Source organism: Daldinia decipiens (genome assembly GCF_022478715.1).
Source record: "Daldinia decipiens strain CBS 113046 unplaced genomic scaffold F4813scaffold_15, whole genome shotgun sequence".
In the NCBI taxonomy this organism is placed as follows: Eukaryota; Fungi; Ascomycota; class Sordariomycetes; order Xylariales; family Hypoxylaceae; genus Daldinia; species Daldinia decipiens.
The window spans coordinates 208,844-222,107 of NW_026054558.1; the positions used below are offsets into that span (position 1 = coordinate 208,844).

The following is a 13,264-nucleotide window of genomic DNA, read 5'->3' on the forward strand; positions in this document are numbered from 1 at the left end:
AATTTCATAGCTTACCCACCAGCTGCAACGTACTTTATCTAAACAAGTACTTAGTATTCATTCGCGAAAGATACGATTCTCCCTTGCGTCTCAAATGTATGAGAGAACTTTGCTAGCTTCAGGAGGTTCGTCTTTTCGAGTCACGACAACTCAGAAATGATAGTAACATTAATTTCAAAATGTCGACTGATGTCATGTTTCCATCCCGAAAACTTGAATCTGATTTAGGACCCATGTTGGTTCCTGTGGGGGATTGCAGTTATTATATGCATTTACATATGTACTGCTCTTGTAATAGCGCTGCTGGCGATCTGGCCAACTAGTGTAGCTAGCCTTAATCTAGTAGTTTAATAACTGCGCCGTTTCATAAGACGCCAATTGCAGTTAGCAGATTGTGAAAGGATCAGACACATAGGTAGGTATTAAAGGAAGATTGACTCAAATATATGAAGGCGTTGCCCTAAGAATATATATATATATATAGGTATATTTATATTTACACAGTAGTAACCTATGTAGGCTATTGGATTCTTCTGACGCTCCCTTCGGGCATCATCGTGCGACACAGTGCCGGTGTTGAAGACATGCATAATAACATTAAATTATGTACTCAGTATCCATGTCCCTCCCGTACCTATGGCCAGGTCCAGGATAGGACGGTTCGTCGTCATATTAGATCGCTAGGGTTCAGTAATATGTAAGATGAACCTAGTGTATACATAATATCAAGATCCCGGAGTGAATAATTCCAGAATTAAAGAAAGGCAACAGAATTGTAGATCGTTCTCGTGTTGCATTCAACTTATACGTGACGCCGAGACGAAGATGAAGAGAAGAACAAACTTGGAAACAGTGTTTTCCCCTTTCTTTTGCGTTTGTACGGATCTGTATGCACTATGTCGGTATGTATGTAAGACATCGTATTCGAGCACTGATGGAATAACTCCTGATAACTCCTGTTTTTGAACGTGGCTTGGAATTCTGGAAGCCGAAGTTGAGGACCCCCCTTGCCTTTCCCCCTGGTGGCGGTTCATTCTCACAAGCCATTCTGGAGACGACCTAACAATTTCTGGCCAATGGCTTTAATTTCCTCCCTTGGCTTTTCCTTTTTTGACCAACCAAATTCCTCGTCTCAATCTCAAAACTAGGATTACTTTGTTCCTGGTCGAGTAAATGAGAGCCCCTCTATGTATAATCATGCCTACCTGGCACTGTATTACTTACTTTATTACCTACCTACTTACTTTATTAATGTTCTGCATATGTACAACCTAATGCACAAACATCTCTTGCTTCCTTTTGATACCTACTATGTATAAGCTAACTACCTACTTAACTAAATACATGTTTGCGTAGTCGATGGATCTCCACGAGTCGTCGTTTGAGGGAGCGCAGCGCTAACTCATTTACCAACTTCTTCTCACCATGTTTCGAAATTCTACTATGTATGATGGCCGACACCCAGCTCCTAAATCCGGCTTAGTCGACCCGTGGAGCTTGCCGAGCATCCAATAACCTGCCAAGGAGGTCGGTTTCAAGTGGATTATCTCGACCTAGCTCCACGACGATGGATCTGACAGGGGCAGCTAGACTGGGGTATTGGCCTCGAATGTTCAACTTGGACAGGGGGTGTACGCGCAGCCAGTCAACGGTCCCTTCTTTTCATCAAGCAGAGATCTCATCAGGGGTCGTGGACGGAGGTGCATCTTCTGAGCTTGGCTTCCTCACCAACCAACCTGCTTTGACCTTCATAGTCTTTCCTTTTTGGCGCTTTATACAACCTTCTGCTTTCAAAGTCGTCTTTTAGTGATTGTTTTTTCACCCACACTCGTTTACTGCTCTAAGTAAGAACTCGTTTCATATATGCGCCGACGCCGACCCTCTCTCACAAACTATCGTCAACTTTCTCGTCATCGTTGACAACGCGTCCCAGGCCCGTCCATCTTCAATATCTAGGAACGGTCCTGGGTCCTGCTATCCTTTCACTCTTTCTTCGGAGAACGTCTTGTTGCCGATCTTCTATTCTTGCCACGGGTTGATCCTTGGCCATCTTTTATTTGCATGCTTTTTTCTTTAGGCAACAAGACCATCTCATTGGTATTGTGTTGTTTATCGTACACCATTTCTATGTAACTACATTAGACTCCTAAGACGGTTATCCATCCAACAAATCATCACCAGTCATCATATACCCCGGACGAACGCTTTTTTTTTTTTTCGATCCGGTTTATTTTATTTTTTAGAAGCGATACATATTTTTAATAGGCTCATCAAACCGGCTATCTACGCCGTGGTATACCAGGCAGCATCTAGCGATTGATTTTCATACAGCTGGGCAGGCGTCTACACAGGCAACATATAGATAACGAACAGTTTCCATTTCCCAGTGGACTCACGATTTCCTTGGGTTATTCTACGATATAGACAAAATCCGACCAGCATGGCGATATCGAATTCGAGGTGGAATACCCGGCGAGCGGCCATATGGGCAACGGCATTTGCCAGCGGAGTCCTGGGCAGCGACGTTTTAGTGACGAGCGGATTCAACAATTGTGAGGAGAATAGCAGCATTAGGGTCCAGACGGTGGAAATTTCTTATAACAATGCCGACAAAATCGTGGTTTTCGATATCGTAGGCACGAGCGACAAACAGCAAAATGTATCGGCATGGCTCTCTGTAAGCGCGTACGGGCAAGATGTTTACACAAACTCCTTTAATCCTTGCAAGGAGACCACATTCGTTGGTGAATTGTGTCCTGGTATGCTTATCGAGCCTCGGCGATTTTTATTATTTTCATTTTATTTTTTTAAAGTCATAATGCTAACAGAAGAACAGTCCCGGCCGGTGTCTTTACTGCAAGGGGTACTCAGGCGATACCATCGCAGTATGCTGGTGTTATTCCTGCTGTTGCTTTTCAGATACCCGATATAGCAGCGCAGGCGACATTAAAGCTTCAGGCCTTAGATACAAAGGAAGACATGGCTTGCATCCAGGCGCAAATAACGAATGGCAAGACGACCGACGTGCCTGCAGTCTCGTATGTCGCCGCCGGCGTAGCGGGAGCAGCTCTGTTGCTGAGTGGTGCTGGAGCCATCAGTGCAGCGGGAGGAGCTGGCGCGGCTGGCGGAGCTGGAGGTACCATGAGCCCAAGTTTCATGGAGATGTTCGGCATTTTCCAAGGTTTTGCCATGAACGGCATGATGTCTGTCCAGACACCACAGGTCTACCGTAGCTTCACGAAGAATTTCGGTTTCTCGACGGGTATCATCCCATGGAGGCAAATGCAAATTTCTATCGACAACTTTCGAGGAATGACGGGTGGAAACTTAACCAGGGACAGCGTTGAATTCCTTCAGAAGGCTACTCTTGTCTACCCCGATGGTACAACTTCGACCGGGAAGAGTTCGCTCTTCGGTCGTTCAGTGGCAGAAGCGGTTCACCTTGCTATTCGTGATACCGATGCGTCGTTTAATGCGACGGGTACCGACGGAGAAACACCATCGAGTACCGAAGCAACGATCCGTGCAGCTGTCTCGGGCATTCAAGGATACGCCCAGCAATTATCTGTACCGCAGTCCAACACCTTCATGACGCTTTTGTTGATTGTCGCCATCGTCGTTGCTGTTATTGTTGTCGGTATCTTGTTGGTGAAGGTTATCCTCGAGGCTTGGTCCCTATATGGCCACTTTCCTGAGTCTTTGACTGGTTTCCGCAAGCATTATTGGGGTTCGATTGCTCGTGCCATCACGTCCCTCATTCTGGTTCTCTACAGCATCTGGGTTCTATATTGCGTGTTCCAATTCACACATGGGGATTCCTGGGCTGCCCAGACACTTGCCGCTGTTACTCTTCTCCTATTTACTGCCATTCTAGCCTTCTTCTCCTGGAAGATCTGGAATATCGCGCATAAGCTCAAGAACAGCGAGGGAGACACTTCAGGCCTCTACGAGGATAAGGAGCATTGGGTCAAGTACTCTCTCTTCTACGAGTCGTATAAGAAAGATTACTGGTGGATCTTCGTACCAGTCCTTGTCTACATGTTCGCCAAGGGTTGCGTGCTCGCCGCCACCGATGGCCATGGTATGGCACAATCGATCTGTCTCTTGATCGTCGAAGGATCAATGTTGGCCTTGTTGATCTGGAGTAAACCATTCGAGCGGAAATCTGGTAATGTCATCAACATTGCTATTGCGGTTGTACGTGTTCTTTCACTCATCTGCGTCCTCCTCTTCGTCGAAGAATTCGGCATCGCCCAAACTACGCAGACAGTTGCCGGTGTCGTTCTGATTGCCATCCAATCGGGTCTCGCAGGAACTCTCGCAATCCTCATCGCATGGAATGCAATTATAGCCTGCTGCAAGCAAAACCCCCACCGCAAGCGCAGAAAGGAGATGGGTAAGTTAAACAATATTAGCCTTCCCTAGAACGTGAAACTAGGAAAAGCATTCTAACGGAGATTATAGAGCAATACCAGCGTGATATGGACACCTTGACGCCTCTGGACGCACGCAACTCGCTACTCCTGGATCGCTCGAAGACCAACGAGACTAGAATTACCATCACATACACCAATTCTGTATCTGACTCTAAGCGGCCGCTCGACTACCGTTCCTCTTCACCGGATCCATATATTGGCGTCGCAGTCGAGCCATCTGAAACCTACTCACCATTAAGCCTTTCGTATACCAGCAGACCCTTAACGCCCAGCGCACCGATGAGAAGCAACAACCGAACGTAGAGGGTAGGCATAGTGACAGCTACGGGTAACATAATGGATATTCAGGGCATCGTGGACGTTCCGTGTACTAAACTACTAAATTACGGACGGGATAGGAAATAATGGCTCGGGGAGCAGCGGTGAAAGATGGGGATGGGGATGGGATACAGATTTAGAAGTAAAGCCCAACCTAGTAGTATCTAGTCGAGACGACAGAGAGAAAGTTGAACACACCAACGTTGTACCATGGCATAATGTGGCCACGAAACGGTGTATAAAGACGACAGGCAGTCCACGCCTGGCTAACATAGATGCCTATACATTTCATTTATCTCATTCTAACGGCCGTCCCTGTCTTCTCTACGAGTATATAGTTGTAACTTGTATTCAATTGTAGTGAGTATTTTATAAAGATTTCTTGATTCATGATTGGATTTGATGTGAAGAGGAGTTGTAGATGCTAAGGTTATTTCAGTATTTCAGTATTTCAGAGGTATCTCGGTAGCTAGGTAGGTATGAATGAGATTATGTAATGTCGATTATCTAATTGAACTTTATGTGGGATGTAAAGTACGAAGTACATAACTACTTGCAGCAGGAGCTTGGACCATCCAAGAACCTTAGAGCACTGAGAAGTAAGTACCTAAAGTACCTAACGACGCGTGAGACCAGCTGCCTTGAGCTTTAAGACCAGACGTCAATCATTCCGCTGCCCTGCGCTCTTCTACACAACCACCCACCTGTAACCACACCACATCAATTCTATTTTTCTAATTACCTCTAGCACCCGTTCCGAATATTACTGCCTCGTCTAGATATATTGGCCATGGATACCCTCGTAGCCAGGTACAGTCGCCCGACTGCCTTGCGCAATGAGACCTTCGCAGACGAAGAGCAAGAAGACCTCCAGAACGATGTCTCCCCAGGCCTATCTCTCAAGTTCGCCATGCCGCCCGTAGCCCAAGTAAGTGGTATTCTATATATATAGGTATATATATAAATATGCCTAGCTTTCAAGTAAAGGAAGAAGAGAAGAGCGATAGTAAAAGCAAACGAAGCTAATCGATCTTGAAAACCCCAGCCCTCAGCATGGCTCCGTGCAGCAACCGACGACCGCTCAAACCCCGACTGCCCCATTAAGATCGCGCACGGTACAACAACCCTCGCCTTCCGATTCCAGGGCGGTATCATCGTGGCGACAGATTCTCGAGCTACGGCCGGCAACTGGATCGCCTCGCAGACCGTCAAGAAGGTCATCGAGATTAATAACTGCCTGTTGGGCACTATGGCCGGTGGTGCTGCCGACTGCCAGTACTGGCTCGCCTGGCTAGGTATGCAGTGCCGCCTACACGAGCTACGCCACAAGCGCCGCATCAGCGTCGCCGCAGCTTCCAAGATCCTCGCCAACCTCGTCTATCAGTACAAGGGCATGGGCCTGTCTATGGGAACCATGTGCGCCGGTGTCACCAAGGAGGAGGGCCCTGCTCTCTACTACATCGACTCGGACGGAACCCGGCTTGCCGGAAACCTGTTCTGTGTTGGCTCCGGTCAGACATTCGCCTACGGTGTGCTTGATGCGGAATACCGCTACGATTTGAGCGAGGAGGATGCTCTAGAGCTAGGCCGCCGGAGTATCCTGGCTGCTACGCACCGAGATGCGTACTCAGGCGGTTTCATTAACCTGTACCACGTCAAGGAAGAGGGTTGGGTCAAGCACGGCTTCAGCGACACAAACCCGATATTCTGGAAGACGAAGTTAGAGAAGGGCGAGTTCACCAACGTTACCAGCTCCCTGGACTAAATCATGGTTTTGGTTAGGGATGAATTATTACGAAGTGCATGCTGGATGATATCAGGGAGCATCAGCTAGTATGTGGTAGGGAATAAGGGGGGAGTGCAAAACAGAGCTTGATAGACTATCTCAGTACCTAACTATCTCGGCGAATTCCCCCGGGTCACTACCCAGGATCCGCTGCGTAAATGTACAACAATTAAGGAATCAAGACCTTCTACCCCCTTTCTACAACCAGATTCGCATTGCTTTCCCTAGGTAGCCAAACTCCAGTGTATGCTATACCACGCTATGCAATATAGTACAAATAGTAGTCGTACAAGATGACTCGCTTTCCCCGATCCTAGGTAAACTTTTTCCTAAGGGGGTGTCATGATGTTGTCTCTTCGACGTTCTTCCAACCCGGGACTCCTAGGATACCACCATCCTCAGAATGCGGATCAAGAGGCCACTTTTTGATAGCGAGGACGTCTAGCTCGCTCCGCCAGCCCGCTTCGTACATCTCCATACCGGTCCACGCTATCATAGCGCCGTTGTCGGTGCATAGCGGTAGTGGCGGGCACACGAGTTCAATATGGCTATAACCACGGACATCCAATATCCCGCGCAGAATATGCATCAGATAGCGATTACTAGCAACACCACCAGCCACGACAAGCGTGCGGACGTCGCGCAGCAGCGTCCTATCCCCCGCCTCCCCCTCCTGCGCTACCCCGCTCTTAGAAAGCGCAAGCAACAACCGACTTGCCAAATGCTCGAAAGCCAGGCGCATCGCATGCCGAGCAACAAGCCGGCGCTCCGCAAGCCCCATATCCGGGTTCTCCAGCATAACCTTAATGACCTGGCCGTTCAGCCCCGCGAACTCAAACGACATGTCGACGGTCTCGGAGAGCGGCGGGGTTAGTTTCCAGCCGAGCGCGGGATCGAAGATCTTGATCTCTTCCGCGCGCGTGGGGGGCGGGGTGTATGCGTAGTCGGAGGGGCCGTCTGGGAAAGCGAAGCGCTCTAGGTGCGCGGCATACATGACGCCGTTGCTGCTGCTGGCGAGCTCGCAGGCGGGGACGATGGCTCGCGCGCATTTGTCGAGCATGTCCCCGATGGCGATGTTTTGGGCTTCGGCGAGGATGGAGTGGTTGGTGAGGGAGCGGGATAGGACGAGGAGGGAGTGGCCGCCTGAGACTAGGAGGGAGAGGAAGGGGAAGGTTGGGGTCAGGGTTGAGTCTAGTTCTTTCTCCTGGTTTGATGGTTGCCCCTCTGTCTGCTTTCTCTCCCGCCTCCCAGCCTCGAGAGCGCTGACTAGTCGTGGTGTCAGCGCGTGCGCCTGCATGTGGTGAACGGCTAGCAGTGGTACACCCCAAGCGACGGCGAGCCCTTTAGCCGTGTTCAGGCCCGTCGATAGGTTCGACATCATACCCGGGCCGCGTGTGACCGTAACGAAATCGGGCTTTCTGCGCGGCCGACCATCGACCCAGACTACGTTCCCGCCCGCAGCCTCGTCTCTCGTCCCTTTCGATCCTGCGTCAGGAAACGCGCGCATAGCTTCCCGCACCATCCCCGCAAGATGCTGAGTATGCGACGCAACGGCAGTCATAGGACACACGCCCCCAAACTGCCGGTTATCAGACGTTATTTTCTTGTCGAAGAGAAGCCGCGCTGCTCCACGGCCAGCGCCATGGTCTTTCTCCAGCACTGTAACGCACGTGTCATCACATGAGGACTCAATAGCAAGGGTAAGGAGAGGCTGGGGTTGGGGCTTGGAAGATAGCAGGCATCGTTGCAACCCTAGGAAATGGTGTGTATGCCATGATAAAGCCTGTGCTGGCGGGGGAGGGCTAAGATGGGCCAATACCGGCGCCAGAGAGCGTGGCCGCGTTGCAACCGACCATGCTGCCCTCATGAATAGGTACTTTTATAAAATGTTGGATGCTCAAGAGCACAACGGAACAAGTCACGTTAAAAGCATAAAATGGTGTAAAGAATAGGAAGTCGATAACTCTTTTCTCTTATCTTATCGCAGGTATATAAGTACCTAAGGTACCTAACCTATCCAGGTACCTACCCCTATTCTTCATCTTGGATGTATCCAGGACATATTTTGTATCAGGTAATCTTTAACATATTTAATAGCCTACATGTACTTAACTGCAGTAAATCAGCTACTAACATCACATAACATGGCGATATCATATCACATACTATCAATTCAGTTCTTTCAAAGAGAATCGTAGGAATATCTCCGATCGAAGAGGTTCGTAGAATTAATATGTTCTAGGCATATTTTAGATATCAGGCGGAATCTAAGATCTAACATTGGTATTTTGTTACGGGTGTATGCCTTAGGCTACTGTGCCATGCTACCTAGGTATGTATAACACAGCCTGCTTTTGCGCAGTGAGCTATTCAGTAGCTGATAGGTCCGGCTATACATGCTACCCAAAGCACCGCCTTCATACCACACCACAAGGCAGATCCCTTGAAAACACCCAATTGTCACATTTTTGAGAGTTTTTTTCTACACTTGATCGAGTCGCTATTATGTTTTCTTTTACAAGATCTTGAAGCTACTGCTATCGACAGTGTTCTAAGTAGATAGCGGCAATGGCAACCACTCATTCATCATGGCTCGACGAGGCCTTCAAGTCTGCAAAGGAAGACTTCAAGAAAAGCCTCAAAAATCCGGCCTTATATGACTTTTCAACTGTCAACTCTGTAGACGACGTAGTCGACGAAGCGATCAAGATACAGAAGCAACAAGCAAAGACCAAGACACTCCGAGGGTTAAAACGTATTAACCCACTCCTCAACGGTCTCAAGGAATACGCCGCCGTCATCGAAGTGTTCGTGCAAGTAAAGCCCGACATTATGGGTCTCATTTGGGTATGAACCATCACGTCTTCTGGCATTGACTCCAGATGCTAATAATAACGCCGTTGAAATGTAGGGTCCACTCAAGTTCATACTCCAAGTAAGATGCCATCACGTTTGATATATATATATAGTAAATCGGAACTCTAACCTTACTTCACTAGGCGTCAAGCGCTATCATTTCAGTTTTCGACAAAGTAGCCAAAGTCATAGGCGACCTAGGCACGACGCTCCCTAGTTTCAAGGTTTATGCTCAGTTATTTGAGTCCAACCACGAGATTCGCCGAGCGTTATGTCTCTTCTACGCAGATATTCTTGACTTCTATGCCGTATTACTAAACTTTCTCTCCAACCGAAGTACGTAAATAGTAGAAACGGCGTTTGATAACTGCTTACAGTCTTCTCCAGGGCTGAATGTATTTTTTGAGTCTTTATGGCCTAATATTCGTTCGAGTATAGCGAAGATTCAGGAAAATATGGAGCATCATAAAGCCATGATCACGGCAAATGTAACACTGGAAGATATCCTACAAGCTCACCAAGCCAGGAAACTCGCCCTTGAAGAGCATGCATGTGCCCAGGCCTTCCGAGAAAGCCAGACCTTCAGTGCTATCCGCAACGAACTCAATCCACATAACTACGACGTAGAGTTGATGGACATCCTACGCCGGAGTTCTGTCACGTCTGGTAATTGGTTAGACGAAGAAACGGACTTTAGAAAATGGTACGACCCTACAGATAGTAACATACGACGCTTATGGCTTCACGGTATTCCTGGTTGTGGTAAGTATCTACTTAGCGCCAGGCTATTTTCATTGAATATACCACGTAACATTATGTTAATCAACGGAGCAGGCAAGACTTTTGTTGTCGGTAACCTCATAAAAAAGATGCAGAGCTCTGGTCAACGGGTCATCTTCGTCTTCTTGTCGCACGATGACCAGGCTGCTGGTGACACTGTCAAAGTCCTCCATTCGCTCATTTTCCAGCTTCTCGAATACGACGCAACCCTCCGGCCAATCGTCTATAAAACCTCTCAACCTAATTACAGGAAACTGAAAAGTGATTCTAGTTTCGTCTTGGACCTACTATGTACCATTCTCAACAGTATAGGGGCCAGTTACCTCATACTGGATGGCTTAGATGAGTTAAATGAGAACTCCTGGAAGCATCTCCTCTCTGGCGTGTTGCAAATCAACGAAAAATGTCCAGAGACGAAGTTTCTTATCAGCAGTAGGGAAGATCGTGAAATCTCGCTACAACTCGAGAGCGAATATGTTCCTCTTCGAGTCGATTACGAAAATCTTCATGATATTGATTCATTCGTCCAGCTTGAATGTAAAGACATTATTGATGAGATGAAGAGATGTAGAGCAGATGATCAAACGTGCATCAGGGTCAGAGAAGCATTAGAAACCATTACGGAGAAATCAGATGGAAGGTTCCTCTCCAGAACGAAATTATATTTAGTACTAACAGATACTAGGAATGTTCATATACGCCAAATTAGTCCTGCAGATGGTAAAGAATCAGGGAACTCTTTACGACATCGAGATGCAGATGGAAAATCTCCCGGATGGGCTAGACCAAGCGTAAGTAGCAGAGAACTCAGCGTGGTTTTTATGAATAAATACTCATGGATTGCTAACGGTCTTGCAGTTATGGACGCCTCCTTGATAGGATTAAGAGTGGGCTTGCGCAGGCTCTCCGTGACGCTGTGCGTGTTATATTACAATGGGTAGCCTGCGCCCAGAGACCCCTAAGGGAAGAGGAGATACTACAAATACTAGCCGTGGAGCCAGGAAAGTCTGATTTCACAAAGGGGCGTAAGGTATTTCGCGATATTTGCAAGGCATGCGGTCCGATCATTGAGGTTCATGGAGGATTTATTCGGTTTGTTCACTTTTCCGCTAAAGAGTAAGAGTCACGTCTTAGGCCCCTGCTTTACAAGATTATTAATTTGATTTAGATACCTTCTCCACGAACAGAGCGGTAGTTTCCTTAACCTCACCGAAGCACATCTCAGCGCTGCTTTACTTTGCACAACGTACCTATCATTCTCGTCGTTAAATCCGCTATTCTGTTTCCCGCCAGAAGTACAGGACGATATCCAAAGGCGAATTATGGATGGCGATTATGTCATGTTTGAATACATGTCGGCGGCGTTTCTGGAGCATCTTAAGATATACTTGCAGAGTCGAGATCTAGATCTAGATATTTCTCTTGTTACAACTCTAAGACAACTCCACGAGGTCCGAAACACCGCCTCTATCAATAGTGAGCATATTCCAAACCGGTTTATTCGTGCATTCAAGGATTTGGCCAATGTGCCTGAGCTTCAAGCTTTTCTCTCGGCCGCAGCCTACTCTCAGACACAAGCTAAGCTCGGGGTAACCAACCCAGATGGTAAGGATATGATATAAAACCTACATCGATGGTATTAACGTTACTCATTAAACGTCATAGATTTCTCCATCAGTGACCCTCTCCGGATCTTCTTAGCTCGGCGAAGACTTCGGCGGGTCATCGAAAGTATGATATGTCAGGGACCGAACCATATACTTGGCTGTCGTTGCAAGCATCTGGAACATCTTTACGGGACGAAGATGTATCATTGCGATCAATATTTTTGCTACGCATACCAAAGTGGATTTGAGTCGAAACAAGCCAGAGATCAACACGTGGAAATCCACAAACGCTCACACAAATGTCCTGCGGCAAACTGTCTATTTTCAGAGATAGGGTTCTGCGATGCAACGGAGCTTCAAAGACACACGCGCGCAGCACATCCTTCAGGGATACTCGAGAGGAATCACGCAGACTCCGGCGCGTTACTTTCTCGACCGTCAGACGACCTATTCAATATCTTTAAGAGTGTTATAGCACTAGATGAGTGGCAAAGAATCGAAGAAATGCTGATTGGAATACAAGAAACTAGTTTCGAGAAATCCGCATGGTATCTGTTTATATGTCTAGCTTCCTCGAAAGCATCCTCAACTACTCTCTCTTGTCTACTTGATCAACCGTGGCTCGATTTATCGGAATTTCCATTTGCATTGGCAGCGGCATTACAGGCTGAAAACTTCCCAAATATCAAGCTCTTGCTCTCTCGTGGACTAAATATGTCAACAGCCCTACATGTCGATAAATTACCATGCGAGAACACCGATGAACTATCTTGGAAAGTAAGCTACAGGTCTGGATACATTTGTGCGTTCCAAAGGTGGAGTCCAAACCTGATATTCTTTTTGGTCAACGAATGTCAGGTTGAGTTCCCCGAGCAAATTGATAATATAGAAATGATCTTCGGTAGTCGTCGGATTGGTTTATATACCCCCGATGAAGCGACGAAGCGTTTTAACGAAATGAAACAGTACATAATTTGGCCCGAGGTATATACTCGAGGTGTTAAGGAAGCTATGAGGAGTAGACAGGTTGTTGCTCTTAAGATATGTCTAGAAAACGGAGGTAGCCCGAATGCAACCATTATTATGCATATCCATGATAGTAAGGAAAGGAGCCCAATGCACCACGCAATTTCTATAGGAGGCAAAAAAGGTGCCGAGTTAGTGAAGCTACTTTTAAAGCACGGTGCAACGGTGGGAGAAGGGTTAGATCTTCACTTGAAAATGATGAGAAAAAGGTTGGCTACAATTGAAGAATACTTTGGGTACAAATTGGAAGAAGTTGTTCGCAGAATCCAAGCAGGTGAGGACCTTGCTATAACCCTGCCTAGAAGGAAAAAACGAACAATAGGTCTAGGTTAAGCGTTTAACGAAGTAATGAAAGTAATAATTTGTGTTTAGATAGATGCAACTCCCTTCTATTATTTCGGACTATATTATGCATGTATTAACTAAACGTTGAAACCAACCAGACGATGCTTTAA

The 13,264-nt window shown here is 47.1% G+C and overlaps 4 protein-coding genes across 4 annotated transcripts; 3 read left to right on the forward strand and 1 right to left on the reverse strand.

Annotated features, from left to right (window-relative positions):
- The first annotated feature begins 2,124 nt into the window (after window positions 1-2,124).
- Window positions 2,125-4,893, forward strand: F4813DRAFT_62443 (TRP-domain-containing protein). Its single transcript, XM_049248708.1, has 3 exons — window positions 2,125-2,759; window positions 2,837-4,396; window positions 4,465-4,893. The coding sequence occupies exons 1-3, from the start codon at window positions 2,441-2,443 to the stop codon at window positions 4,737-4,739; spliced, it is 2,154 nt and encodes a 717-aa protein (XP_049099832.1). The 5' UTR covers window positions 2,125-2,440; the 3' UTR covers window positions 4,740-4,893.
- A 651-nt stretch (window positions 4,894-5,544) lies between these two features.
- Window positions 5,545-6,519, forward strand: F4813DRAFT_380641 (proteasome component PRE2; the record flags this gene model as incomplete). Its single annotated transcript, XM_049245582.1, has 2 exons — window positions 5,545-5,682; window positions 5,800-6,519. The coding sequence occupies 2 exons, from the start codon at window positions 5,545-5,547 to the stop codon at window positions 6,517-6,519; spliced, it is 858 nt and encodes a 285-aa protein (XP_049099833.1).
- On the reverse strand, window positions 6,487-8,475 carry F4813DRAFT_62466 (glycoprotease family protein). The gene has a single exon (XM_049248709.1). It carries the CDS (start codon window positions 8,405-8,407, stop codon window positions 6,881-6,883), a length of 1,527 nt encoding a protein of 508 aa, XP_049099834.1. The 5' UTR covers window positions 8,408-8,475; the 3' UTR covers window positions 6,487-6,880.
- Window positions 8,476-9,108: 633 nt separating this feature from the next.
- On the forward strand, window positions 9,109-13,142 carry F4813DRAFT_389137 (uncharacterized protein; the record flags this gene model as incomplete). Its single annotated transcript, XM_049246784.1, has 9 exons — window positions 9,109-9,387; window positions 9,452-9,475; window positions 9,540-9,732; window positions 9,784-10,158; window positions 10,231-10,713; window positions 10,886-10,967; window positions 11,035-11,292; window positions 11,345-11,781; window positions 11,842-13,142. The coding sequence occupies 9 exons, from the start codon at window positions 9,109-9,111 to the stop codon at window positions 13,140-13,142; spliced, it is 3,432 nt and encodes a 1,143-aa protein (XP_049099835.1).
- Between the last annotated feature and the right edge of the window lie 122 nt (window positions 13,143-13,264).

Excerpts from the sequence above, each read along its gene's own strand:
- F4813DRAFT_62466 (XM_049248709.1), bottom strand. The coding sequence starts at position 8,407 with ATGAGGGCAGCATGGTCGGTTGCAACGCGGCCACGCTCTCTGGCGCCG.
- F4813DRAFT_62443 (XM_049248708.1), top strand. The coding sequence starts at position 2,441 with ATGGCGATATCGAATTCGAGGTGGAATACCCGGCGAGCGGCCATATGG. Across the intron at positions 2,760-2,836 it reads CGTTGGTGAATTGTGTCCTG|TCCCGGCCGGTGTCTTTACT; the intron begins GTATGCTTATCG and ends ACAGAAGAACAG. Across the intron at positions 4,397-4,464 it reads CAAGCGCAGAAAGGAGATGG|AGCAATACCAGCGTGATATG; the intron begins GTAAGTTAAACA and ends CGGAGATTATAG.